This window comes from Grampus griseus (assembly GCF_964374135.1).
Source record: "Grampus griseus genome assembly, chromosome: 19".
Taxonomy (NCBI): domain Eukaryota; kingdom Metazoa; phylum Chordata; class Mammalia; order Artiodactyla; family Delphinidae; genus Grampus; species Grampus griseus.
In genome coordinates this window covers 12,385,907-12,413,256 of record NC_139013.1, presented here as the reverse complement: position 1 = coordinate 12,413,256, position 27,350 = coordinate 12,385,907, and the positions used below count along the sequence as shown (strand labels likewise).

The 27,350-nt window shown below is 55.0% G+C and overlaps 3 protein-coding genes across 3 annotated transcripts; 1 reads left to right on the top strand and 2 right to left on the bottom strand.

Annotated features, from left to right (window-relative positions):
* The first annotated feature begins 110 nt into the window (after nucleotides 1-110).
* MAP3K10 (mitogen-activated protein kinase kinase kinase 10) lies at nucleotides 111-16,106 on the top strand. The gene is made up of 10 exons (XM_082677495.1): nucleotides 111-875; nucleotides 5,032-5,212; nucleotides 8,087-8,235; nucleotides 8,714-8,889; nucleotides 9,733-9,979; nucleotides 11,493-11,609; nucleotides 13,436-13,613; nucleotides 13,713-13,825; nucleotides 14,200-14,880; nucleotides 15,657-16,106. The coding sequence occupies exons 1-10, from the start codon at nucleotides 194-196 to the stop codon at nucleotides 15,977-15,979; spliced, it is 2,847 nt and encodes a 948-aa protein (XP_082533621.1). The 5' UTR covers nucleotides 111-193; the 3' UTR covers nucleotides 15,980-16,106.
* Nucleotides 16,107-16,528: 422 nt separating this feature from the next.
* TTC9B (tetratricopeptide repeat domain 9B) lies at nucleotides 16,529-18,684 on the bottom strand (the record flags this gene model as incomplete). The annotated part of the gene is made up of 3 exons (XM_082677048.1): nucleotides 16,529-16,638; nucleotides 17,514-17,696; nucleotides 18,264-18,684. The coding sequence occupies 3 exons, from the start codon at nucleotides 18,682-18,684 to the stop codon at nucleotides 16,529-16,531; spliced, it is 714 nt and encodes a 237-aa protein (XP_082533174.1).
* Nucleotides 18,685-21,227: 2,543 nt separating this feature from the next.
* CCNP (cyclin P) lies at nucleotides 21,228-27,082 on the bottom strand (the record flags this gene model as incomplete). Its single annotated transcript, XM_082676796.1, has 7 exons — nucleotides 21,228-21,393; nucleotides 22,150-22,301; nucleotides 22,392-22,550; nucleotides 23,368-23,523; nucleotides 23,602-23,691; nucleotides 25,124-25,321; nucleotides 27,056-27,082. 7 exons carry the CDS (start codon nucleotides 27,080-27,082, stop codon nucleotides 21,228-21,230), a joined length of 948 nt encoding a protein of 315 aa, XP_082532922.1.
* Between the last annotated feature and the right edge of the window lie 268 nt (nucleotides 27,083-27,350).

Sequence of the window (27,350 nt, the reverse complement as noted above, 5' to 3'; positions counted from 1 at the left end):
GAATCAGAGGGGACAACCCTGCCCTTTTAAAGAGGCTTTTTCTTGCTCCTGCGGAGGGCCCCCCAGCCATGGCCCCCAGGAGCCCCCTAGAACCCGCAGGGACTGCCCCCCATCCTGGCCGCCGGGGCCCGCCCTCTGCATCCCGCGGGCAGCCTGTGTGAAGCGGCCTCCCGCAGCCCCTGGCCCCACCCCCATGGAGGAGGAGGAGTTGGGGGCGGCCAAGGAGTGGGGCACGACCCCCGCGGGGCCCGTCTGGACCGCAGTGTTCGACTACGAGGCGGCGGGCGAGGAGGAGCTGACCCTGCGGAGGGGTGACCGCGTCCAGGTGCTTTCCCAGGACTGTGCCGTGTCGGGCGACGAGGGCTGGTGGACCGGGCGGCTACCCAGCGGCCGTGTGGGCGTCTTCCCCAGCAACTACGTGGCCCCTGGCACCCCCGCCGCGCCCGCGGACCTCCAGCTGCCCCAGGAGATCCCCTTCCACGAGCTGCAGCTGGAGGAGATCATCGGTGTAGGGGGCTTTGGCAAGGTCTATCGGGCCCTGTGGCATGGCGAGGAGGTGGCGGTCAAGGCCGCCCGGCTGGACCCTGAACGGGACCCAGCAGTGACAGCAGAGCAGGTGCGCCAGGAGGCCCGGCTCTTCGGAGCCCTGCAGCACCCCAACATCATTGCCCTCAGGGGCGCCTGCCTCAGCCCCCCACACCTCTGCCTGGTGATGGAGTATGCCAGAGGGGGCGCACTGAGCAGGGTGCTGGCAGGGCGCAGGGTGCCCCCTCACGTGCTGGTCAACTGGGCTGTGCAGGTGGCCCGGGGCATGAACTACCTACACAATGATGCCCCGGTGCCCATCATCCACCGGGACCTCAAGTCCATCAACAGTAAGTGGTGTCCTCCCCAAAAAACTTGCTTCCGTAGAACCTTGTGAGGACAAGCCTAGGTGGCGGGATGGGGACGCCAGAAGACACTGCCTGGGGCAAGAAGGGGCAGCAGTATACCTTCAGGGCCAGGTGAGGCAGTCCTTGCCCCATTAAGAGAGGAAAAGGAGGCCCAGAAAGGTTGAAGGAATACCTGCCTCCTAGGCTACAGTCACAGTAGCCCAATAAACATGTATAAATGAACAGTGTGACAGGCCCTGTGCTCCCTGCTGTAAACAGGACAGGTACAGTGCCTGCCCTCATGGCACGCACTGTCCAGCCACGCTGCCAGAGTCCACCAGGCAGAGACAGATGGAACCTGGCCTGGAGTCGGGGTTGCTCAGTCGCAGCGCCATTGACATTTGGGGCCAGATGATTGCAGGGGGCTGTCCTGTGTGATGTAGGTTACTTAGTAGCATCCTTGGCCTCTACCCACTAGATGCCATTAGCATTCTCCACCCCCCATCCCCCAGTTATGACAACCAAAAATGTCTCCAGACATTGCCGAATGTCCTCTGGAGGGCAGACTAGCCCTCAGTTGAGAACCATTTCCTGGTGTCCTCCTAGGCCTCTGCCCCAGCTAGCCAAGACACACTGGGAAGGATGAGGGAGGAGGAAAAGGGATGCAGCTTATGTAAAAACATCCAAGCTGTCTGGCCTGTCATAGACTTTCAGAAGTTGATTGGTTGGTTGAATGAGGTCTGGGGCCAGATGGAAGGCAAGGTTCCCCAGAACCTACATCTAGTTCAAGGAGCTTCTCATGATGTCAAATATTAATTGAGCACCTATCAAGTAGAAGCCCAGCAGGGACCAAAACAGCCGTGGTTTCTGCCCTTACAGCACTCACAGTCATTCCCCAGATATTCATTCATTTCCCGGATATTTCCCGAGCACCTGTTGTGTATTAGGCCCTGTCCTGACCCTTACGATACAGCAGGGAAAAAAATCCTACCTTCCTGGCTGTCCCGTCCTTCCTCTGCCTCATGTCACTCCCTTTCATTTCTGCATTTATTTGTTCAGTTTATTCTTTCGTTTGGTATTTACTGGGCCAAATCATATACTAAGCAAGAGAGATCAGTAGTGAGTGGGGCCAGCGTGTTCCCTGCCCTCACGTGATATGTGAGGGTTTTCTCTTTGTCCTCAGCCCTCACATCTCATCTATTTCTGACTCCTGTCAGTTCTACATCTTGAAGTTTGTTTGTCCCCCATCCCCCTGTTTCATGTTCGTTGCTAGGCCTCACCACCACCAACTGCAAGCCCCTAGAATAGAGGGACAGAGTCTTCCTTACCTGACAGGCCTGGCATTCATACACTCAACAGATAGATAGCTACCAAGTGCCCGGGGTGCGCCAAGCCCTGCACCAGCCCCAGAGAATTGAGCAAGACAGACTGATGGTCCCCATCTCCATTGATGCTGGTGCTCTGACTCCTGAAATGCTGGGTAAATGGAGGCAGGACTGCCAACACACTCCTCTTGAAGGCTGGGGTCCCTTCTCAGCCCTGCCTCATCCCTGCTGATTCACAGCCTGCAGGTGGGGTATCAGGACATGCTCCCACGCCCCCAAGTTTTTCTGTAGCCAATGCCACTTGGACAAAGGGTCGGTGGGGCTCTTAGGCCAGGGCTTCCTGCTTGGGCAATGGAACTGCTCCATGCCTGAGACAGAGGAAACAGGGCCTCCACAGTACAGCTTCCCCCATTCAGCCTCCCCTGAGGAGATCCTCATCTGATGCCATTCATTCATTGTTTTATTCAACTAATAATTCTGAAGCAGAATTAAGTGTACTAGGCACTATCCTGGGCTGTGGGATTACAGATGTGAACAAGACAAGACAGATGTGAATGAGGCAAGACCCCCCCCCATAGAAGTTATAGTCTAGTGAACAAAAATAGATGGTTGATATTTAAATAGATAACAAAATTTCAGAGAGTTTCAAGGACTCTGAAGGAAACAAAGTGGATTAAGGATGAGGCAGAGGGAGCTCTTTAGATCAGAGCTCCAGGAAGGCAACACTTGAGCAGAGACCTGAACCCAGAGGACCCAGCTTTACAAAGATCTAGGCATGGCAAAGGTCCTGAGGTGGGGATGAAGCTGCCTTGTTGCAGAAACAGCAAGGAGACCGAAGAGGTCGGAAGAGCAGGAGGGAGGCAGAGGTGGAAGGAAGTGAGGTCATAAAAGTAGATGGGCCAGATCCCATTAACCTTGGGGGCCACTGTGAGTGCTTTGGATATTTTATTCAATGTAGTAGAAGCCATTAGAGGGCCTTAAGCAGGGGTAGCATAATCAGATAAATACTTTTTAAAGTGAATTGATTTAGGCCCAGCCTGGGAGATGCAGAAATAAAGTGTAAGACCATGGGGTGTTCCCTCTGTCACAGGGTCACTCCACAAACAGGAAAGTTGGTGACTCGAGAAGGGAGAACTTCTGGGAGGTAGAGTCACATGCTAGAGAGTCTCGAGAGGCTTCCAGGAGGAGGTGACATTTGAGTTGGGTTTTAAAGAAGGGACAAGATTACCAACAGTGTTACCTTGGGCAGTGGTCTGAGCTCTCTAAAACTTAGTCTCTTCATCTGCCAAATAGGTATGACAGCAGAATTGCCTCATTGTTATGATGATTGGAGAAGTAGCCAGGAATGGCCAAAGATAAAGGTGGAGACATAAGGAACAGTTATGGCAACATCACACACTAATAAAGAGAGCTGATGCTTTTAGAGGGCCTACTATTGCTTCAGGAAATAATTCTTTACTACAACCCTAGAAGGTCAATGCCATTATCATCTCCATTTAACAGAGGAGAAATCATAGTGTTAAAAATAAAGTAAATAAGATTATGCAACGAATAAGTGGCAGAGCTGGGATTCAAACCCAGGCAGGATACTACTGTACACTACCTTCTGTGACAGAAGGTAGCAGAATATCATGGCAGTTAAGAGATTGGACTCTGATGACAGATCTAGTTTGGGTCTTTGCCCCACCATTTTCTCTTTTTTTAGCCACACTGTGCGCCTTGCGCGATCTCAGTTCCCCAACCCGGGATTGAACCCGGCCCACAACAGTGAAAGCCCGGAATCCTAACCGCTAGGCCACCCGCGAACTCCCCCCACCATTTTCTAGCTGTGTGATCTCGGCCAAGTGACTTCATCTCTCTGAGCCTCAGTTTGCTAGTCAATAAAGTGGGTTGCTTGCTAGTTAATTTGTATAAAGGGCTTAGCACAGTGCCTGTCATATAATAGGCTCCTAATAAACACTAGCCATGGTTGTTATTGTTGTTAGTAATAACCCTAGACAGCAAGTAAGTTGGAACCATTCAGTATGCTTGAGGGATATATCAGTCAGATTTTTGTCATAATAATGCTGTGTAACAACCCTCCCACCATCCCTGAACTTGGTGTCTTAAAACTCAGTGTCCTTTATTACTGCTTATACATTTGCAGGCCTGATGGAGGGTAAACTGATTTAGGCAGGGCTCAGCTGGAAAGGCTTTGCTCCGAGTACCTCTCATGTTCCTTGGACCAGCAGGCTAGCCGAGGCATGTTCTCATAGTGATGGCAGAAGGGCAAGAGGGCAAGCAGACATGAGAGGCCTGGGCTTGGAACTAGCATTCTGTCCCTTCTGCCTCATTTTATCAGACAAAGCAAGTCATACGGCCAACCCAGAGTAAAGGATGTGGAGATACAAAGAGTGTGACACAGAAAGGAGCAGAATTGGGGCCATGAATGCAGCTACCCACAGCAGGTGATAAAAAAGAAAGGAAAACCATCCCCTTCTGCTTATGGTTTGTAGTTGTCACTTCTGCGGTGGTTGGGAATTCAAGGCCTGGACCAAGGAGAACCAAGGCCATGGCGATCGACATTTCACTGAGCTCCCCTGAGCCCAAGTTGGAGTCAGGAGGCCAGTGAACTCAGGAGAAGCTCCCCAACGCCTCATGGGAGCCTGAGGCAGGGATTAGACCATCAGGAAAGCGTTCATGGTCTTCGAGGCCAGGAAAGGAGCTGCTGCAGAGGGGGGCGACCCCAGGTGACAGGGAGACAACAAGTAGGAGATTCCAGTTGAGGCGGGGGCAGGACACACGGGGCTGCAGCCAGCAGGTCTGGGGTGACCCACCTTTCTTCCTACCCACAGTCCTTATTCTGGAGGCCATCGAGAACCACAACCTCGCAGATACGGTGCTCAAAATCACAGACTTCGGCCTCGCCCGTGAGTGGCACAAGACCACCAAAATGAGCGCTGCGGGGACTTACGCCTGGATGGCTCCGGAGGTTATCCGTCTCTCCCTGTTCTCCAAAAGCAGTGACGTCTGGAGGTGCTGACGGTGGGACAGGGGAGGCCTCCTGGGAAGGGAGGAGGGAGGAAGGGGGAAACGGCAGAGTGGGAGGGACGGTCTGCCACTGCAGCGGGGATCCGAGTCTGGCAAAGGGGCCCGCCAGCAAGGTCAGACCATCAGACAAGCACAAAAGCAGGCGGCTGCTCTGCCAGCAGAAGTGGCAGCTGAGGAGGACTTGGATTACGTTTGAAAATTCCAGGAGTATAAAGATAGGTGGTCAGCACCAAAGACCCCTCAAACACCATCCATTACTCTGCCCCCACTCATCAAACAGGAAATTGAGACCTTTGAAGGTAACCATTCATTCATTCATTCATCCATCCAACTGCACTGGGAGCTAGGGATACAGCAGTATATAAAAACAGACCCATTTCCTGCCCACGGGAATAATACATACCTCAGAAGCTAAAAAAGCCTGTTTTTAAGTTGAAATTATAAAAATAATTTTTAAAAGGTAGTAAGTTAATCCACCAGAAAAGTACTAGACAGTGTTACGAGCTAGGAGGTTGATTGAAAGGCACTCTGAGGGCTGCAGGTGACTTTGGGAAAGGCTTTTCTGAGAAGTGGTACTTGAGCTGAGTTCTGAATGACAAGGAGCCGATCGTGCAAAGTTTAGGAGAAGAGGCTTTCCAGGAAGAGGAAACAGCTTCCACAAAGGAGGAACTGAGGTGAGAAGGAGCATGGTGTGTTCCAGAAAGGAACATGTGGCTGGAGCAGAGCAGGCAAGGAGGAAAGTAGTAGGAAATGATGGGGGAGGGAGAGCCGGAGGGCCTTGCAGGTGAGGGAGTAGATCCAGGTTGATTCTAAGTGCACTGGAAAGCCATTAGAGGCCTTTGTGAACGACACGATCTGATTTAACATCGCAAAGGCTCCCTCGCCTGATGGATTGTAGGGGACAGGAGTTGGGGCAGGAGGCCAATGAGGAGGCTGTTCATTGCCTGCGAGACCTGGTGACAGCAGAAACTTAACCTTCTCCTTGCGGTGGGCAGCCAAACCAAGATCATTCCCCGGCTGAGGCTCCAGGTGGACCAAGCTGCAAAGTCATGGTATTGGGGCAAACAAATAGGACAGGAATTCTCAACTAGAGCAGCGCAGTCCTTTGGGGGGAAGTTTAGTCTTGCTTCACATAAGGCATTCATTTATGGTCCCAAACATTTATAGGAGCCATATTTCAGTGGCAAGGAACAGAAAACCCAAAATAAAAACAAGACTGATGTTTTTGCTGTCATGTAAAAGCCCATGGCTTTTACACGATCTAGTACCCCCAGCATTAGGGATTGAGTCCTAAATTAGGGTTTTTTACTGTGGTGTCATTGACACTGGGCAGGATAATTCTTCCTTGTGTGGTACTGTCCTGTACCTTTCAGGATGTTAAGTATCCATGATTCCCAGCCACCAAATGTCAGTAGCACTCCCCAGTCACTGTGACAATCAAAACATCCCCACAGGTTTCCAGAGACGTGGGAGAGGCTGTGAGGGGAGGGTCTGGCCCCCTCCAGTTACAAGCCACTGTTACTTTTCTCCACCTTGTGTAGCCTCCATTCCCAAGTCCACTTCATGGTCCAAAATGGCTGCTTGAGCTCCAGATTTTATGTCTATATTCCAACCAGGAGGAAGGAGAAAAGAGGAAAGGGGACCCCTTCCCTTTAAGGACACTTCCTGGAAGTTAGTTGCACACTACACACTCTTCTATATCCCACTGGCCAGAACCGTTGCCATATGGGCACACTTAGATGCAAAGGAGGATGGAAAATTATTTCAGGCAGCATTTGCCCAGCTCAAATTTACCAGTGCTGTCACTGAGAGGAGGGGACGCTGTCAGCTGCATGAGGGCAGGGGTGGTGTCTAACTTATTCCAGTACCTGGAACAATGCCTGGCACACAGCAGACATTTAATAAGTGTATGTTGAATGAATGCATGGAACGGGGGAGCACGGGGATCTACTACGTGTTGGGCACTGCATGAAACAGGGATCAGGATCCAGAAGGAGAACAGTTTACTGGAGAAGATGGACACGCAGGTGATCGTAGCACAGTGATGCATGCTCTGGAATTATGTAGCCATTAAGGACGCTGTCGTGGGCGTCAGACAGACCTAAGTCTCAGTGTGGCTCCATCACTTATGAGCAGTGTGACTTTAAGCAAACAGCTTAACCTCTCTCTGCCTGCACCTGCTCATTGGATAAAATGAGGGTCATTCCAGTGCCTTCTGCCTTACAGGACTGTTGTGAGGCCTCGAGCAGTGCTGGCCTGGAGTAAGTGCTTTATAAATATTAAATAGTGTTAACTTGTTTTTAGAGGTAAGTGCAGAGGGTTCTATGGAAACATAGTGAAGGGGCTTCCAACCCTGCTTTGGAGGCTGTGGAATCAAGGAAGGCTTCCAGGTAGAGGGGGCACCTGAGTTGTGACTTAAAGGACCGTTAGGCAAAGGAAAGGGTGTTCTCGACCAAGGGAACAGCATGTGCAAAGGCCAGAGGTTAGGAAGAACAGCGTTTGTTCAACTGTTTAGCATGGCTGCAAGATGAAGCTGGGGGTGGTACGGGGCTGAGAGTGTTTAGAGGCGAGGCTGCAGGGGTCATCAAGATCAGAGCTAAGAAGGGTGGGTTTGCTCAGTGGGCATGGGGAACCCACTGAAGGTTTTCAGGCAGAAGAGAGGCAGGGCAAAGGAGAGACATCAGAGAACCAACCCCACCAGATCAGGCCGATAGAGGTCAAATCAGGTTCTTGCAGCCTCATTGCCAGGGCTGGCTGCTGGGGGGAGGGAGGCCCACCATGGGACTGGAGGCAGGGCTGGGGTGTAGGTGGGGATTAGGGTGGGCTATGGCATCACCCCTCCCTCTCCCCCACCTGCAGCTTCGGAGTACTGCTCTGGGAGCTGCTGACGGGTGAGGTCCCCTACCGTGAAATCGACGCCTTGGCCGTGGCATATGGTGTGGCTATGAACAAGCTGACTCTGCCCATTCCCTCCACATGCCCCGAGCCCTTTGCCCGCCTACTGGAGGGTGAGCCAGGGCCCCGTGGAGAGGGTAGGCTCAGCTAGGGGTGGCAGGGGCCCTCAGGCCCAGACCTCACTCTTTCACACCCATCCATACCTTTGGGCCCAGGAGTGAGGGACAAGGGGCTGGAACCATGGGACCATGAACAGTCTCCCCCACAGTTGGCTCCGTGGCCTCCAGACCTGTGTTCTGGCTGGGCCCACAGCTCTTGAGGGCAACCTGTTAGGACTCACTGGCCCTGGGATTCCTCCCTGATCCTCGATTCTACCACCAGTCAGGGAACAGGTCCCTGAGTTTCTCTCCCCAGAGTTTCACCAAGTGAAACACTGCCAGGAATTTGGCTTTGAATTCCTTCCCCTCGGCTCCATGGGAGCTGTTTGTCCACAGCCCCTTAAAGTCCTGCCTCCACTGAGCAGGCCGATGCCCCAGAGCATGGCCACTGACATTTCCACTCCCACTGCTGTCCTCTCCACCCCCACCCCAGAATGCTGGGACCCAGACCCCCACGGGCGGCCAGATTTTGGCAGCATCTTGAAGCAACTTGAAGTCATCGAACAGTCAGCCCTGTTCCAGATGCCGCTGGAGTCTTTCCACTCACTGCAGGAAGACTGGAAGCTGGAGATTCAACACATGTTCGATGACCTCCGGACCAAGGAGAAGGTGAAGGCAGGAGGCAAGGTGGGAGGGATGGAGCAAGATCCCTGAGTTCTGATGCCTTGGATGGGGCAGAGTCCCTTCCCCTGAGCCCAGGGGTCTTTGGGTCCATGCAGGGCCAAGGGAGCCTTTCTTGCATATTAAGAAAAGACAGCCTCCTGTTGGAAGGTTGATTAAAAAAAGGCACCCTCAGGGGCTTCCCTGGTGGCGCAGTGGTTGAGAGTCCGCCTGCCGACGCAGGGGACACAGGTTCGTGCCCCAGTCTGGGAAGATCCCACATGCCGCGGAGCGGCTGGGCCCGTGAGCCATGGCCACTGAGCCTGCGTGTCTGGAGCCTGTGCTCCGCAACGAGAGAGACCACAACAGTGAGAGGCCCGCATGCCGCAAAAAAAAAAAAAAAAAGGCACCGTGCACTGAAGTACTTACAAGTGACACTGCATGAGGTCTGGGACTGGCTTTAAAATCCTGCAGCAAAAATGGGGAGAGAGGAGAGAAGGAAGGTGATACATGAAAAAGATTTGCAAAGTATAGAAAATTATTGAAGTTGGACAATGGGTACATGGGGCACACTTTTCTCTCCTTTTGTGGATGTTTTCCAAATTGAAGACTTAAAAAATTAAAAATCAAAGAGGAAGGAAAAAAGAAAAGCCACCCCTTTCTTTGAGCTAAGACAGTCCCCTGCCCTGGCACCCAGCCTGGCTAGTGAAGTGTAAGCTGGATTGTGCCCCCCATTTGCCCCACAGCAGGACAGCCCTGAGCAGGACACCAACCAGACCCAGCAGCCCTGGAGCCATCCCCAGGGGCAGAGTAGCTAAGCTCCTAGCCCCAAGCCCCTCATCTCCTCTCCAGGAGCTCCGTAGCCGCGAGGAGGAGCTGCTACGGGCGGCGCAGGAGCAGCGGTTCCAGGAAGAGCAGCTGCGGCGGCGCGAGCAGGAGCTGGCCGAGCGCGAGATGGACATCGTGGAGCGGGAGCTGCACCTGCTCATGTGCCAGCTGAGCCAGGAGAAGCCCAGGGTCCGCAGACGCAGGGGCAACTTCAAGCGCAGCCGCCTGCTCAAGCTGCGAGAAGGCAGCAGCCACATCAGCCTGCCCTCCGGTACCCGCCCACGTCCCCTGAGCATCCCCGAGAGGCCTCTGAGAGCATCCCTGACCCGGGGCTTATCTCTTCCTTTTATTTATTTATTTTTAAACTTTTTTATTGCTAAATATATCACACATTAGTAGAATCTCTCCCATGAAAGCAGGGAGAACCTACAGCCACCCCATATGCCTCCACACGCCCTGTCCAAACACGTCCCCCTGCCACTCCCTAAGAGTAACCCCTGTCTTGACTTTTAGGGCAATCACTTCCTTACTTTTCCTTATAGTTTTATCTCCCAGCAATTTGTTTAATATCTTTTAATATTTGTTTGATACCTTTTTTTCCTCCTTGCCAATAATTGGTTGAGGAACTGCATCATTTATCCTGTAGCATTTCCCACAGTCTGATTTTGCTGCTTGCATCTCCCTGGTATCTTTTAACATGTCGCTCTGTCCCCCGAATTTCCTATAAACTGGTATTAGGTTAAACCATGTGAAACTGCTGACGTTCAGCCATTCTTGACCTACGGAAACAGAAGTTTCACATGGCTCAACCTAATAGTTGGATCTCAGGGCTTAATCAGTTTCAAGTTCAGGTTTGATTTTTTTTTTTTAAATATTGCTTCCTAGGTAACATCAGAAGGCACATCATACTGATTTTTCTCTCTTTGTTACAAGAGATGTTACAAGCCCTAAAGCAGTGCCTAGAATAGCACCAGCCAACAGAAATACAATGCAAGCCACATGTGTAATTTTACGTTTTCTAGTAGCCATATGAAAAAGGGGAAAAAACAGGTGAAATTAACTTTAGTATATTTTGTTTAGCCAAATATACCCAAAATGTTGTAGTTTCACATGTAGTCAGTACGAGAAAAGTTGTTAATGAGATATTTTAGCTTCTTTTTTTCACACTAAATCTTTGAAATCCAGGGTGTATTTTATATTTACAGTGCATCTCAATCTGGGCTCTAAATTTTCATCAGAAAATCTTGAGCTGTATTTAGATTTCATAAAATGTACAGTTGAAAAGGCAGATCCACATACCAAAGTTGTTCCAAACATGCCTAAATGTTTCCGATGACTGAACTGAGGGTCTGTTTTGAAAGGTAAACTTGAATTACTTACAATGACATAAAGGTAGAACTCTCCAGTTCCTCAGCTGCACAAGCCCATTTCAAGCGCTCACTTGCCGTGTGTGGCTAATGACCACCGTATTGGACACTCAGGCCTAGATCCTCAGGGCAGCAGCTCTCAGACCCGAGTGTGCATCAGAGGTAACGGGGGGGCCTTTACACCGCAGCTAGATTGCTGCACCTCCCCCCCACAGTTCCTGATTAAGGGAGGGCCCAAGAATCTGCATTTCCAAGAGGTTTCCACTTGACGTTGATGCTGCTGGTCTGGGAACACACTTTGAGAACCACCGCATGAAGGAATACCAAATGGTAGCATTCCTTCTATCCTTCTACAAAGGGAACCGCTCTTTGGCTACCCATGGAACCGTGTGCTTAGGGAAGTCTTTCTTTTCGCAGGCTTTGAACATAAGATCACAGTCCAGGCCTCTCCAACCCTGGACAAACGGAAAGGATCCGATGGGGTCAGCCCACCCGCAAGCCCCAGCATCATCCCCCGGCTGAGGGCCATTCGCCGTGAGTATCTCCCAAGGCCCTGACCAGTCAGTCAGTGAACAGACTTCTCTGAGCACATACCTTGTACCAGGCCAGAGCAACACCAGGGGACCAGGTGGGCAGGGTCCCCTCCCTCATTCTCATGAGGGGAAACAGACAACAAGTAAACAAGCTGGTGAGCAGGATAATTTCCTGTAGTGATAAGCGCTATAAAGGAAATCAGGGAAGGGGATAAAACAGAAGAGTTGCTGTGTTGAAATCACAAGGAAGGCCTGTCAGAGAAGCTGAGGTTTGAGCAGGGACCTGCAATGGTAAGGAGGAGTGACACATGCAGAGATCTGAAGGAACAGCATCCCTGGCAGAGGGAACAGCAAAGACGAAGGCCCAGAGGCAGGAACAAGCATGGTGTGTTTATCAGCTGGGAAGGCCAACTTGGCTGGAGTAGGATGAATGGGAGAGACAGCACTAGGCTTATGGTCAAGGGTTCAGCAGGGGAGGATCACACTGGGCCTTAAGAGCTGGGATAAGGAATCTGGATTTTATTTTAAATGAGACGGGGGAGTCTCTGGAGGGCTGTGAGCAAGGCAGTGACGTGGTAAAGTTAACCTTTTCCCTCTGGCCACCGTGAGGAGTAGGGATTGGAGGACAGCAGGAGTCAAGGTGGGAGACAGGTGAGACGAGGGGGCTGGGCCAGGGCGGGGGCCTTGAAGAGGGGAGAGGGTGAGTCAGCTACATGGGGCAGAGGTACAGCTGTCAGGGTTTGCTGATGAGTTGAAGGGTACCCGGCCGGCTCCCCAGTCTGTTCTGCCCCATCATTCACCCCTGGCCTCGCCCCACACACCACCCCCTACACACACTTCTGTTTGGGCACCTGCTTTGTACCAGGCCCCAGAGGTCATTCTCCTGGGGGGAGGCAAAGACAAATAATGACCAAACAGTGAGTCAGGACTAGCATCGGGGTACGTTCAACATGTGATAGGAACAGAGGAGAGAGAGCAACTGACGCTGCAGGGAACAAGTCTGCTCCAGAACACTCCACAGGGCCTCAGCCTCTGCTGTTCCCTCTGCCTGAAAGGCTCCTCTCCCTTGTATCAGCCTGACTCGCTCCCTCGCCTCCTTCAAGTCTTTGCTCGTATTTCTCCTCCTCACACATGAGACCTTCCCTCACTCCCCAAACCCCTTACCTGCTTTGTATTTCCCACAGCGCTTATCACCTCCTAGCCCCCTACCCAGGTGATGTACCTAGTGTGACTCTTGTTGATCGTCTGTCTTCACCCACTAAAACGCAAACTCCTCAGGGCAGGGACTTTTTTTTTTTTTTTTTTACTATTTATTTATTTATTTGACTGCACCAGGTCTTAGTTGTGGTTTGCAGGATCTTCGTTGCCCCGTGTGGGATCTTTAGTTGTAGCATGTGGGCTCTAGTTCCCTGACAAGGGATTGAACCCGGGCCCCCTGCAGTGGGAGTGCAGAGTCTTAGCCACTGGACTACCAGGGAAGTCCCCAGGGCAGGGACTTTTGTCTGCTTTGACCACTGCTGTCTTCTCAGGACCTGCCACGGGCTTGGCACATAGCACGTGCTAGTAAACCTTTGGGAATGAATGGATGGCTGAAAGGTATAGGCTGTGAGAAGTGACGGGTGATGAAACTGAGGAAGCTGGACGTCGTCCTGACAGCAGTGGGGAGCTATGGAAGGATGTAGAGCAGGGGAGGGTCACGATTGGAGTTGGAGTCCAAGCTCCCCTGGGCTTCCAGGTGGAGGGTAGGACCAAGGGGAGAAGAGTAAGGCTGGGAGCTCAGCGGGGACAGACTAAGACCCACTAACCAAGTGGCTTCTCTCGGCCCAGTGACTCCTGTGGATGGTGGTGGAGGTAGCAGCAGTGGCAGCAGCAGTGGTGGCAGTGGGACATGGGGCCGCAACAGTGGACCCCCAAAGAAGGAAGAACTGGTTGGGGGCAAGAAGAAGGGCCGGACCTGGGGGCCCAGCTCCACGCTGCAGAAGGAGCGGGCTGGAGGAGAGGAGAGGTATTGGCTACATGGAGCCCATCCCACACCCTGTGCCTCTTCCCCAGGCCCTTGGCAGCCAGGAGGCCTATAACCCCCCATCTTTGGTGACCCCTGCAGGCTGAAGGCCCTGGGAGAAGGAAGCAAACAGTGGTCATCAAGTGCCCCCAACCTGGGCAAATCCCCCAAACACACTCCCATCACCCCAGGCTTTGCTAGCCTCAATGAGATGGGTAAGAGGGTGAGGGTGCCTTTAAAAGGGAGGGGGAAGGAATATTACCTGGCAAAGGGGACCGTAACCCAAGACCAAGGGGTGACCATTCCCCAGGGCTGCAAGGAGGGAGCCGGATTTCACTGGGCCAGAGGGTAGGACACATACCTGGAATGGGAGCAGCCGGTCCCTGGGGTGTGGGGATCGTTCCCCGGAGGAGGGGGTTTGAGGGGAGAAATAGTCGAGAACCCCGCTTAGTGGGCCTTGGTGCTCTTGTTGGAGGGGTCATTTCATTGGGGCAACCCCTTGCCTCCAGGTCCGAGGGGGGTGGGCCGAGGGGCCAAGCGCCTAGAGTTAAGTGAGTCGAGTCCAGTGACGGCCCTCTCCCGGTTGCAGAGGAGTTCGCGGAGGCGGACGGAGGCAGCAGCGTGCCCCCCTCGCCCTACACCACCCCGTCCTACCTCACGGTGCCGCTGCCCAGCCAGCCCTCCCCCGGGGCGCGGGCGCCGTGGGAGCCAACGCCGCCTGCCCGGCCCGGGCACGGCTCCCGGCGGCGCTGCGAGCTCGCGCTGCTGGGCTGCGCCACGCTGCTGGGCGCCGTGGGCCTGGGCGCCGACGTGGCCGAGGTGCGCTCGGTCAACGGCGAGGAGCCGCGGAGCTGGCTCGATGGCCTCTTCTTCCCCCGCGGCGGCCGCTTCCCGCGGGGCCTCAGCCCACCCGGGCGCTCCCCGAGCCGCCGCGATGACGCGGCCCCCGGCCCGGGCCTGGCGCCCTCGGCCACCCTCGTGTCGCTGTCGTCGGTGTCCGACTGCAACTCCACGCGTTCGCTGCTGCGCTCCGACAGCGACGAGGCCGCGCCGGCCGCGCCCTCCCCGCCGCCCTCCCCACCCGCACCCGCGCCCAGCACCAACCCCCTGGTGGACCTGGAGCTGGAGAGCTTCAAGAAGGACCCCCGCCAGTCACTCACACCCACCCACGTCACGGCCGCGCGCGCTGTGAGCCGCGGGCACCGGAGGACGCCGTCAGACGGGGCGCTGGGGCAGCGGGGGGCGCCCGAGCCCACCGGCCCTGGCCTTGGTGAGTGAGGCTCCACGCGCCCACGGCGCAGAAAAAGGCCCATCTCCCGTGCCCCCCGCCAAAGCCCTGTGTCCCAGCCCAGCGACGACCCCCTGGATGCTAAGGCATCCTCCCCTGCTTAGCAAGGGGAGGGGGGGCCTGTGTCCCCATGGCCCCCACTGCTTTGTGAGGCATTGTGAGTCCCTGGGTAATTGAGACGCAGGGTGCAGTAGGGCTGGCAAACTCTAATGCCTACAGGGGCCAGGCGGGTGACATTAATGGCAACAACAATTACTAGAGCTAATACCCATGTGCTATGCCCTGTTCTGTATAGTTTACTAACTCACAATGATTAGAACGGATAGGAGCTAAGGGCTTCCTATCAGGCACTGTGCTAGTTGTTCTACAATTACTGTTACCATTTTATTTAATCCTCACATATGGAGCAAGGTGCTGTCATCCCCATTCACAGACAGCAACATGCCTGAGGAGTCTGTGGGTCTTTGTGAACCTGGCCCAGTGTCAGAGAGGTGCGAGGGATGAGGGCTTTGTCTAGAGTAGCAGCAAGGAAATGGGCTCTGAAAGATAAAGGACTGTGCCCAGAGTTGCACCCAGATGATTGAGCAGTTGCGGGGGGGGTGGCTAGGTAAAGGTCCAAACCCTGCTGGAAAGTGGGCCCAACAAAATCAGCAGATTTTTCAAGAGAAGTCAAATTCCAATTTCATGCAAACGCTCCTGGCTTTTAAACACCACCCTGTGGCCCACGCCACTCACCTCATCTGATCCTCTCTTACCAGGCCCTCGAGATCCTCTGGACTTCCCCCGCCTGCCCGACCCCCAGGGCCTGTTTCCCACCCGCCGTCGGCCCCCCGAGTTCCCTGGCCGTCCCACCACCCTGACCTTCGCCCCACGACCCCGGCCAGCTGCCAGCCGTCCCCGCCTGGACCCCTGGAAACTGGTCTCCTTTGGCCAGACACTCAGCATCTCTCCTCCCAGCAGGCCGGACACTCCGGAGAGCCCCGGGCCCCCCAGCATGCAGCCCACGCTGCTTGACATGGACATGGAGGGGCAGAGCCAGGACAGCACAGTGCCCCTGTGTGGGGCCCACGGCTCCTTCTGAGGCCTGCCCGCCACCGCCCGCCTGGGCAGCCATGAATGTAGCGCCCCAGGCCCCGCCCCAGCCCACCGTGCCACAAGGCAGGGGAGGCCCTGGGCAGGATACTCACTCTATTTATTGGGGAAGGGGGGGAGGGAGGGCAATTAATTTATTCCTTTGTACCCGGGGGTGGGGGGGCCCTGTGCCTGCCCTGCGGTGGGGGGGAGGGTGGGCAGGGATACTCAGGGACAGGGCATCATGGGGGATTCGGCACAAAATGCAACATTAAAGGTAACCCCTGCCCCCTACCACGCTTGGCTGTGTGTCCTTCCCTGTGCCGGGCCCTGATCCTAGATCGTGCCCAGTGGGACACCCGCCCCCCACCATGCTCCCAGGCCTCGCTGGATCTCCGAGGTCCAGGCCCATGTCCCCACCCGGGCCCCCGCAAGAACACCACACGGAGAGGTTATGGTCACCAGCGACAAGTGCTTTACCAGCAAACACATGAGTCAGGGGAAGTTACATGGTGAGGTGGGGGGCAGTGGGGGTAGGGACGGTCCCCTCAAGTTGGCCTCAGCCAGTGACACCCCGGGACGCGGCCCCAGCCCCACTGTCTTCCCGCTGGAGGCTGCAACGGTTCATCTTCAGCTGAGTCAGCTGGATGTAGCGCAGGACGTTGGTGTCTGCAGGGGAGGTGGGCAGGGCATTATCTGCATGTCCCGGGGCAGCAGGTGACATCTGCACCACCTCGGCTCACACTTCATGGTCCCCGGCCTTCGGCGGCCCACCCCGCCACGGCTGGTAGAGCCAGAGCCCTTCTCCCAAAGCCCCAACCGAGCAAGCAGAGCAGGGCGTGTCACACGTCCACACTTCTGCATCTGCTGTGCCCTCTGCCAGGAATGCCTCTTCTCAGAGACTCCTGTCACACTTCTTACCCTCCAGTGATAACTGTAAGAAGCCTGTTCCCTCCAAACTGCTCAGCAGGAAAACTCATCTTGCCCCTGCTCCCACACCCTGTGTCATGCACCTGCTGTGCTCCCTCTGCAGTGGCTCCTAAGACAGAACTGAGTATTGTGTCTGCCGCCACCCCACCGCACACACACCCTATGACCTCCCACAGGGCAAGGAACAAGCCTCCAGCTCTGCCAACCCCGCCCCCTGCCAACCTCCTGGCACTGCCGGGAAACAGGTGAAAGAATAGGTGAGTGTGTGAACAGGTTAGTGAGCAGATGAATTAATTCAGGGGGAGGGGAAAATGGCGATGGGGGAGGGGGTTGTGAGTGGCCAGGGAAGTGGCTGAGTAGGTAAATGGGAAGCAGCAGGACGGGCTCAGGACGAAACAGATGAGAGGTGGTTGGGTGAACGCCAGAGGAACGAGGGGTGAGTGGGCACGAACGAATGGCAGGTGAGTGGAGGAGTGGGTGTGCAAGGAGTAGATGGGTGGAGGCCGGACGTGGGGTGAGGGGTACAGCATTCATTGAAGCAGCTCTGCCCTGATCCTCCTGCCCTTGTTTCCTCCTCTCTAGCCCCTTTCCCTGCTCCCTCCCCGCCCCCTCACCTGTGGGTTCGCGGCTGCGGGCCTCCTGCAGGTAGCGCAAAGCACGTGCATAGTCGCCCAGGTGGTAGAAGGCAATGCCGGCGCGGTAGGTCGCCTTGAAGTTGCCCTGCTGCTTCTCCAGCACCTTGAGACAGTACTCGCGCACCCGCTCGTAGTTCACCAGCTCCGACTGCAGCAGGCAGGCTGCAGGGGCACCACGACCGACACTCGCAGAGCCTGTCGACACCCCAGGCCTCACCTGACCGCGAGGAGCCTGGCCTTCAGGCTGCGGAGGACCCCTTCCCTTTCCCACGGCTGAACCCGGCCTAAGGAATTGCTTAGGCCACCGGGGGCCGCCAAGCTTCTGACCAATCAAGACAGAATCAATCTGCACCGCCGCTAGAAGGCGCGAAAAACACAGACAGAGGCTCACAGGTGCTTAGCTGGGAGGTGTCTGTAGGGGAGAGTACTAAGGGTGATCTCAGAGGTGAGGGACGGGTCCTTGAATAGCTCATCCAAGGTAGGTTTTTCTCACCTGAGGTTCGCAGGTCGCAGCCCAAAGCCCATTTCCTGCATCCCAGCTCCTTCCATTCCCTGTGGTCCCCTAGACTCCCAACCCCTGTTCCTGATCAAGTTCTGAGGTCTCCCACCACAGACCCCAGCCCTAGCCCCTTGAAGCCTCCAGCCGCCCCCCCCCAAGGCTTGACTAGTGCCTCTCACGTCCCACCCCTCTCACATATGCACCCTCTGCGCTCCCCGACGGCCCCGTACCAGTGAGAGAGTCATAACATTCCACCTCCGTGTTCTCCACCAGGCGCCGCTGCTCCTCGCTGAGGCGGGCTGGCCCTTGGCTGGTGGCGGGCCCGGGGGCGGGGGCGGGAGCGGGCAGGCCTCCAGGGCGGGCCCCCTGCGCCGCCTTCAGTTGCAGCAGTGCCCGATGATACTTGCCGATGGCTTCCCGGAACTTCTTCTCTCGGTAGCAGCGCTGACCCTCCGCCTTAAACGCCACGGCGGCCCGCAGGCTGCTGTCGAGAGCCGTACCCAGGCCCCCCGACGGCTCTGGGGCAGGACTGGACCGAGCCGACCCATGGCGGGGGCTGGGGCCCGGCGGGGAAAGGGCGGGAGGCGGGCACGGCGGAGGCTCCGGGGCAGCGCTGAGCATCAGCACCGGGGACAGCGCGCCGCGCTGCATTGTGGGAAACTCCTGCGGCCGCCGCTGCAGCTACCGCATCGCCCCCCCGCGGGGCTGGTCCCCATTCTTTCTCCGCCCCCGCACCTCCGGTAGCCGACTCCGGCTGCCCCCTATGGGTCTAGAGAAACCCCTCAAGACTTCCCCACTGTCTCCTTCAAATCCCTTCTTCGCACTCCCCTTACCCTCCCAATCCTCCTGCTTGCTCTCCTCTCCCATGCCCAAAGCTCCTAAACCTTTCTAGAAGGAAAGAACAAGTCTGGGAGAAAGAGCAGGAAGATAACAGCCTCGTGGAAGGATGGTTTTCAGACCGCTAGGCATTTGGCATATTGGATAAGAACACAGGCTATGGATGCAAGCTGCCCAGATTCAAATACCTGCTTATTTTCTCACTAGTTGTATGACTTAGATAAATCACCTGAATTACCTGGAACTCTGTATCCTCATCAGTAACATGGGACTATGATAGCAACTTTGGAACCCGTTCATTTATCTATGCAACAAACAAATATTCACTGATATCTTTCTGTGCCCAACTCTGGGGCTGGGTGATGCTGGGACATAGCAGGGACTGAGAGAGCCTCGGATTCTACCCTCACTGGGTCCCTAGGGAAGTGGGGGAGACAGACCAATGACCAGACAGTGGCAGCCCAGAGTGGGCTAGCCTGGGAAGTACAGGCACGGGGGTCGGGGCTGGGATGCGGGAAGCACAACAGGCTCTGACGGCCCAGAGGAGGTACCCAGCATAGGCTGAGGTGGTGAGTGAAGGCTTCCTGGAAGAGGGGAGAACTCGATGAACAAGAGAGATCTGCTTCTTGCCCTTATCGAGCTCACTGTCTGGGTAGGAAAACCAGTGGGAAAGCAGTCAAGTGACAGCCCAGAGTGAGGAACACAATAATAAAAGAGTGTAGAGAAGGAAATACATGAGAGGCTTTCGAGAGAAAAACTGAGGGTGAATGATTGTCCTTCAACACTCCTTAGCTGCTTACTCAGTGGTGGGACCTTGGCCAAGCTCCTTGGTCTTCCTCCACCTTCCTTCTGTGTAACAGGGAGGTAACAAGTGAGCTTACTTCAGAGTAGCTGTAGGAACTGAATTATATTATGCAGGTAAAGCACAGGGCCTGGTACAGTAATGGGCAAATAACAGCCAGTGTTTCTTATCGTCCATGAGACTGAGATATGTGGTCGTAAGTGCCTGACGCTGAGTCGGCATCCACATATAGTTGTTGAATAAATGAGTAACTATGTATTAGCACCATTACCCCCCCCCCCCACACACACACCCAAGACCCTAGCTGGAGTCTCATTCCCAAGCACCAAGCCTGCATTTCCACTGTCCCCTCCCCCTCCCACTGCACATCCTTCCCCCGGAGGTCCCATGGCAGTTCCCACCCAACAGGCCCAAACCTGAACATGACACCTTTCATCCCAACTGCAGTATCTGCTTCTATATTTTATTGTACTTTGCTGAGTCTCTCCCTGATCCCCAATCCTCCAAACTTGAACACCTCAGTGGTGAAAACTTCCTCCTCTCTGCACCTCCAAACCCAGGCTTGGTTAAGAGTCTAATATTCCCGAGATTGGATTCCAGAACAGCATTGGTCACCTTTCTGCACCTCGGGCATGTTTTTGTTTTAATTAAAAACTTGGAAACCCACTGATTCATAACAATTATTTTCTGAACACCTACCAAATGGCTAGGTGCTAGGGGCTCGGTAGAAACAGGGGACAACTGTACCTCACAACCCTGCTAGGATGCAATGCTAGCACATTCGCAACACCTACTAAGTGTCAGACACGGTCCTAAAGCTTTAGGTTTATGTTAACTCACGTCCTCATCACACCACCAAGAGGTCGGTATATTATACCTAACGACACTGTGGCACTTCAGAGGTTAAGTAAATCACATCCCATTTAACAAACTCTTGCCATCAAAGGCCCATACTATCACAAACTGATGACCCTCACAGGCCAGTATATGTAATGTGTTAGATTTGTGCAACCGTTAAAAATATTGAATTAGTTGCCAGCATTAGAAGAGCAGAGATATTTATGGAATCACAGATTTTCAGCTTCCTTCGTGAACAAAATCTGAAAATCTGGCAACATCAAGGTAGCTAGCATTCCTCATGACTAGGACAGGCATTCTCAGTTTCTCACAGTCGCCATTGCTCCTAGCTTCTCCCCAACCCGAAGACCGAGTTTCCTTCGCTTGCATTGCGATTTTCCTCTCAGCACCCCTAACTCCCGCAAGCGTTTGCGTTAGGGATCCCCGTTTTGTCCCGCTCAGCGGTGCTTGCGGAAGCCCGCCACTGCTCCCTGGCGGCGGAGTCCAGAATTCTCATCGCGTCTCCCAGCAGCCATTAAGGGACTTGGTGAGAACATCCAATCAGATGGGTGAGAAGCCCGGGAAGTGACCAATCAAAAGCGACAGAGGGGCCAGAATTCGACCACTGAGGATAGAGAGCGCTCGGAATAAAAAACTCTTTTATTGAAGTGAGAGACAGACGCACAAAGAGAGTCTTTTTTTGCTGGGGTCTCGGGGCTCAGGGAGGCCCGGCCGGGGGGTGGCGGAGCAGGCGGGCGGCGACGAGGCTGGTGCCCTGGCGTTGGGGCCGTGCGTACTTGAGGAAGATGGCGGCGAGGCCGGGCGCAGGGCCTCGGAGCGCGGCGCGGACCATGCACGGCTCGACCGGGCCCAGCTCCGCCCGGCTGCGGCGGAGAGACGGAGAAACAGAGATGAGGCAGGGGTAGCGGGGAATAGGAGACGACCTGTCCTCGGAGCTTGGGGCTCGAGGCTGAGAAGACAAGCTGACTTGGGTCCCCGAGGACTTCTCAGGAGTTCTCTCGAGGTCGGACACGCGGTCCATCATCTAGAGTGACTGGAGGGCGCTGACGAGGGGCGGACCCCCTATTTTTCTCTCAGAGCGCGGCTATGGGAGAGCCAGGACCCGCGGAGAGGGAAGGACTGGGGCTGAGGATGGGCGGACAGACATCCAGCTCTACCCTAGGGCACGGGCTGGAGGAAAAGATGATTCACCCTGCCCCGCGGTGGCGTGGTTAACAAGGAGATGAGGGACTCCAGCAGCTAAAGGGACACCAATTCGTGGCCAGGAAGGGAGCTAAGGGACTCGAGGCTGGCAGACCTCTCGTTCTCAACCCTGGAACGCAGTTAGAGCATCTTCTGGGCCTGAGGAGATCCTATTTTTCACCCTGGGGCAAGGTTAAGGGCCCCCACATCTGAACAAACACCCCAGTCTCTCAGACACCCCCAGAGAAAAGCAAATGGGACCCCCCAGACGAGGCAGACACCCCATTCTCTCTCGCACCCAGCAAACAAGTCTAGCCCCACCCCAGCCCCCAGCCCCCCGCACACACACCTAATTGTCTCACATTCTCTGAGACGGGAAAGACGGCGACCAAGAAGGTAGGCCCTGAAGCCACAGAGAACCCCCGCCGCGGCCATACCTGTAAAGCGCCGGCTCGGGCCCGGAACCCGCCCCGTGGAGCACCCGGTGTGCCAGGCTCAGTGCTGCAGCGGCACGGCGACCCGGCTCCCATCCTGCTGCCTCGGCCTCCAGCAGAGACAGCTCCAAGAAGTAAGTGGCAAGTAGCAACACCTGCCATTGTGGCAGGGAGCAATCAAGTCACGCCCCTTCCCGTGCAGGCCACGCCCCTAGCCGCGCAGGTCACGCCCCTGCCCCGCGCACCTGGGGGCCGCTCCGGGCCAGCGCAGCAAGTAGCCCGAGGCAAAGTAGCGGGCCCGGGTGGTGCAGCCGGAAATCCAAGCGGCTCAGGATGCGGCGCTCCGCGCACAGAAGCTCGTTCCGCGAGAAGGAGCCATCGCCCAGGAGGCAGAGGGAGGCGGGCTGGGAATTGGGGGGAAAGAGGTGGAGGAATCTTGAACCCCGGCTCGTTACTCCCTGCCCTTGAGCTCCTGGGATCGGTTCAGTCCCTGTGCTGGACCTCAGTTTCCTGGTCTGTAAAATGGGGCCATTGATTTGTTGTCTGGAAATCGTGGGAAGCAGAGGCTTCAGAGTCAGATAGACTTGGTTCCCGAGCTCAAACCTTACCATTTACTCTCTGTGTGACATGGACATCCACTGAAGCTCTCTGAGATTCAGTTTCTTCATCCATAAAACGGAGATGTTACTCCCTACTTCACCAGGCAGTTCTGATACGGCACTGAGTTTATGCATGTTAACTATAACTACTCAAGAAGGACTATAGGGGCTTCCCTGATGGCGCAGTGGTTGACAGTCCGCCTGCCGATGCGGGGGACACGGCTTCGTGCCCCGGTCCGGGAGGATCCCACATGCCGCGGAGCGGCTGGGCCCGTGAGCCATGGCTGTTGAGCCTGCGCGTCCGGAGCCTGTGCTCCGCAACGGGAGAGACCACAACAGTGAGAGGCCCGCGTACCGCAAAAAAAAAAAAAGAAGGACTATAACTACTCTAACTATTCAAGACTGAGTTCAAGTCCCAAATGCTTGCCTTTGGGCAAATGTCTTCCTCTCTCTGGGCCTCAGTCTCTTCCTCTGTTAAAGGGACACACTGGTAGCCTCTACCACAGGCAGACATGCTGGGATTCCAAGAGTAGGTAAAGTGCTCGCTTGGCACACAGTAGGCATTTAATCTGTGATGCGGCGAGGAAGGGCTCCACCCTCCCAAGCCCCGCCCCGGGAGTACCTCTGGAAGCACGCACTCTTCCATTTTGCAAGCCACGAACAGGCAGGCCACGCCCAGCAGCTGCAGGCGGTGTAGGCGCACTCGGCCCGCGCCTAGGTAGGAATCGAGCAGGTGCACGGCCAGGTAGAGCGTGTCCCCCGCCAGGCCCAGGTACTCCTGGGGAGAGGCGCAGGTAATCACCACGGTTCTAGGATGCTACGCAGGCCCAGCCCTTTCTCCCTCCCCATTACGTACGTGAACCTGCACTAGCCAGTCCACCACTAGCGCGCGCATCTCCGGGGTCACGGTGCGGGGCAGCGCCCTCCGGGGCAGCGCGCGGCACACCTGGGGTCGGGCAGGAACGGCCTCACTCTCCTCACCTGTGCCTCGGCTTCTCTCCCGGGCTCCAGCCCTGGGTGCAGCAATCTCCTCGCACCAGTTGGATGTCCCGAGTGCCACACACAAACTGGCCTCCGACGTCCCCTCCGAATATGCTCTTCCGTGTCCCCATCTAGAACCCTGGACGCCTCACTTTCCATCTCTCCAGTCTAGCCCCCATGGCCACAGGACTTCCTGAGCATCTCCTCCCGGGTTCCCAGACTCCAATCTTAGTCACCAAACCTCAACCCATCCTCCTCAGAGCACCCAGAGGGTCTTTCTAAAGTATAAATCTGACCAAGGAACTCCCCTGCTTAAAACCCTTCCTTGGCTTTCAGTACCCTTAGGAGAAAATCCCAATTGCTCTCAGACTCTCTCAGGCCCTGCTCCAACATCACCTCTTCCCTCTCTCCCCTCACAACCCACACTCCTACTCCAGCATTCTTTTGGCCCTAGACTATGCCAAGCTCATTCGTACCTCAGGACCTTTGCACTTATGTACCGGCCATTCCCTCCAGCTGAAATGGTCATTCCCCACTCCTTGCATTGCTGACTTCTCGGTCATTCCAGTCTCAGCTAAAATTTCCCTGACTTTTTCTATACTTTTCCTTGCACCCCATCATCTCTACCTCATTGCTTTATTTTCTTCATAGTATTTCAGTCTGGAGATACCCTGTGTTTCCTTGAATGTTTTGTCTTTTTGCCCCACTAGACTGCTGGCACCACGAGGGCAGGGATTTCTGTTCAGATCACAGCTGTGTCTTGGTTCCTAACAGAGACCCTGATCCAGGAGAGATGCTCACAAGATGTTTGTTAAATAAACACATCCCTTCAGTATTTCTTCTGGCAGTGCCTGTCTCAGACAGTTAACTGTGGACCACCGTGGCCTGTGTTTGGTTTTTGTGGCCCTTCTGAAATTATCACCCGCATTTGTTTGTCTCCGCACAGTGAGGACAGACTATCTCATGTTGTCCATCGCAGCATCCCCAGTGCCTAGAACATGCTCAGAAACATTTGTTATAACTCGCTAAATAGTTGGTAAGTGAGTAAATGTGAGGGACAAGTACGAGAGGTTATGCAATACCAAAGGAGGGGCTGCAGACAGCCTGGGGAAGATGGGAAAGGGCATTCCCGGCAGTGGAAACCACACAGGTAACAGTGCGAGAGAAAAGCCAAGTTGTGGGTGGCAGTGGTGTAAAAGCTGCAAAGTCGGTGGGAAGCGAGGTGAGAGGCTGTCGAGGTGGGAGTTAGGGAATGCTTGCTGAGTGGGCGTTGGGCGAGCGAGTCAGCTTCGGCTTCCTCTAACCCGACAGCCTCTGCTGCCCTCCAGGGATGTGGGCGGCGCCAGAGTTGCCCAAAGCCCGCTGGTCCACGAGTGTCCCGCCCCGGTCCCACTCACCATGACTTCGGCGAAGATATCCCCGGCGTACTCACGTTCTCCCTCCAGCCCCAGCGCGCTCAGAGCCTCCTCCAGCCCCGGCGGCGCGCACGGCCCGGGGGGCCTCTCCGGGCATCCTGGGGAGGCCCTCCTGCCCGCGGGGACGCCGTCGGGGACTGGGGTGATCCGAGGCTCGGGATCGAGGTGGGCAGTTGGACTCTGCAAGGGAGAGGGGGTGGGGTCAGGGCCTGGAGAAAGGCCCAAGCCAGGAGGTGGGAACCTGGCTCCTGTATCTCACCAGCATCCTTCAGGCTGGAGTCAAGAGCCAAGCCGAACTCCCGCCTCTTCCCGCTGGAGCTGAGGACCCGCGGTGGGCGCTTTAAATGCGCCTGGGCGCATGCGCGCTGAGCACGCCTCACCTGGGCAGGCGCACAGGCAATGGCGAACGCTACGCGGGCTGGCTCTGCACCCTCCAAACCTTCTAGGTGAGACAGCTGGATCAAATCCTCTTCCTGCTACTTACTATATGACTGACGCAGGCCCTCTGAGCCTCACTCCTGAGCTATAAAGTAAGGATTTGAAAACAGCCGACAGAGTTATCCTGAGGAATTTGTAAGATGGTTTAAGTGTCCAGCACAGGGATTAATACAGTTAAAGCTCAAGGCATGGGAGCTATAAAATCACATAACAAATATTAATAGAGGGCCTCTGTCCCCTGTAGTGCGTATTCAGGGATGAGCAAACCACCTGTGGTCGCTGCCTTTATCAAGCCCACACAGCCTACTGTGGAGGTGACCGGCACAAGTCACCGGCGATCGGTCTGGACTAGCGCAGCGGCCTCTTTACTGCTCTCCCTGTACCCATCCTCTATAGTCTGCTACCCACATGCAGTTGGAAATGACCCTGTGACACCTAATAAGTCAGATCACACTCTGCCTCTCTTCAGAACATGTGGCTCCCATATCCCTCAAGTTGAAAGTCCAAGTGGCCCTATATTAGCTTCCCATCCCAAACACACCTTTGAGCTCATCTCCTATCCCCCTCACTCATTCCTCTCCCACCACACTGGCCTCCTGGCTCATCCTCACCCACACCAGGCACAGTCCTACCTCAGGGCCTTTGCACTGGCTATTCCCTCTGCGTGGAACCTCTTCTGTCAGAGACCCTTCATTTCCTGTAAAGTGTTTACTCAGATGTTACCTTCTCCATAAAAAGTGCCATCCTAAGCATTTCCTGTTCCCATTCTTTCGATGCACTTATTCTCTTCTTAGCACTTACTGCTTTATTTATTGTCTCCCTCCTGACTAGAATGTGAACCCCATGAGGGCAGGGCTTATCTAGTTTTTTGTTTGTTTTTCATTGCTGTATTCTCAGTGCCTAGAACAGGGCTTAGCACATAGTCGGTACTCAAACGTTTGTTGAATGAATGAATGAACAGGCTGGATGTAATTTTTATTTTTTTAAATTTATTATTATTTATTATTATTATTTTTTGCGGTACGCGGGCCTCTTGCTGTTGTGGCCTCTCCCGTTGCGGAGCACAGGCTCCGGACGCGCAGGCTCAGCGGCCATGGCTCACGGGCCCAGCCGCTCCGCGGCATGTGGGATCTTCCCGGACCGGGGCACGAACCCGTGTCCCCTGCATCGGCAGGCGGACTCTCAACCACTGCGCCACCAGGGAAGCCCTGGATGTAATTTTTAAATGATCTGGAAGGGCCTCTTTGAGGAGGTGATGTTGAAACTGAAACCTGTAAGAGGAGGAGCCAGAAACACAAAGAGAGGGGAGAATATCCCAGGTGGAGTGAACCGCAGGAGCAAAGGCCCTGAGGTAGGAGAGCTTGCTATTTTCAGGCACTGAGAGGGCAGTGAGGCTGGAAAAGTGAGCAGAGAGAAGAGTGTGAGATCCCGGACCACTGGCCTTCTGTCATACTTAAAATAAAACAAACTCCTTACCTTCAGCATAAGGTCCTTTGGGCACATTGTTACCTCTCTAAACTCATTTCCTTCTACTCTCCCCATTCCTCAGTCTTTCTGAAATACCCTGTCTTCTTTATGTTCCCCAAACACATCTGATACCTGCCTGCCTCAGGACCTTTGCACTTGCTGTTCCCTTTGCCTGAACCCCTGATGAGAACCTGGATATTTATATGCTCAGAGTATCTCTACACAGTACAGGCAGACCTCAGAGACAGTGCAGGTTTGGTTCCAGACCACCCCAGTAAAGCAAGTATCACAATAAAGTGAGTCA

Coding starts and splice junctions, on each gene's coding strand:
- MAP3K10 (XM_082677495.1), top strand. CDS start 194: ATGGAGGAGGAGGAGTTGGGGGCGGCCAAGGAGTGGGGCACGACCCCC. Junction 876..5,031: donor GGACCTCAAGTCCATCAACA/GTAAGTGGTGTC, acceptor TCCTACCCACAG/TCCTTATTCTGGAGGCCATC. Junction 13,614..13,712: donor CGGGCTGGAGGAGAGGAGAG/GTATTGGCTACA, acceptor TGACCCCTGCAG/GCTGAAGGCCCTGGGAGAAG.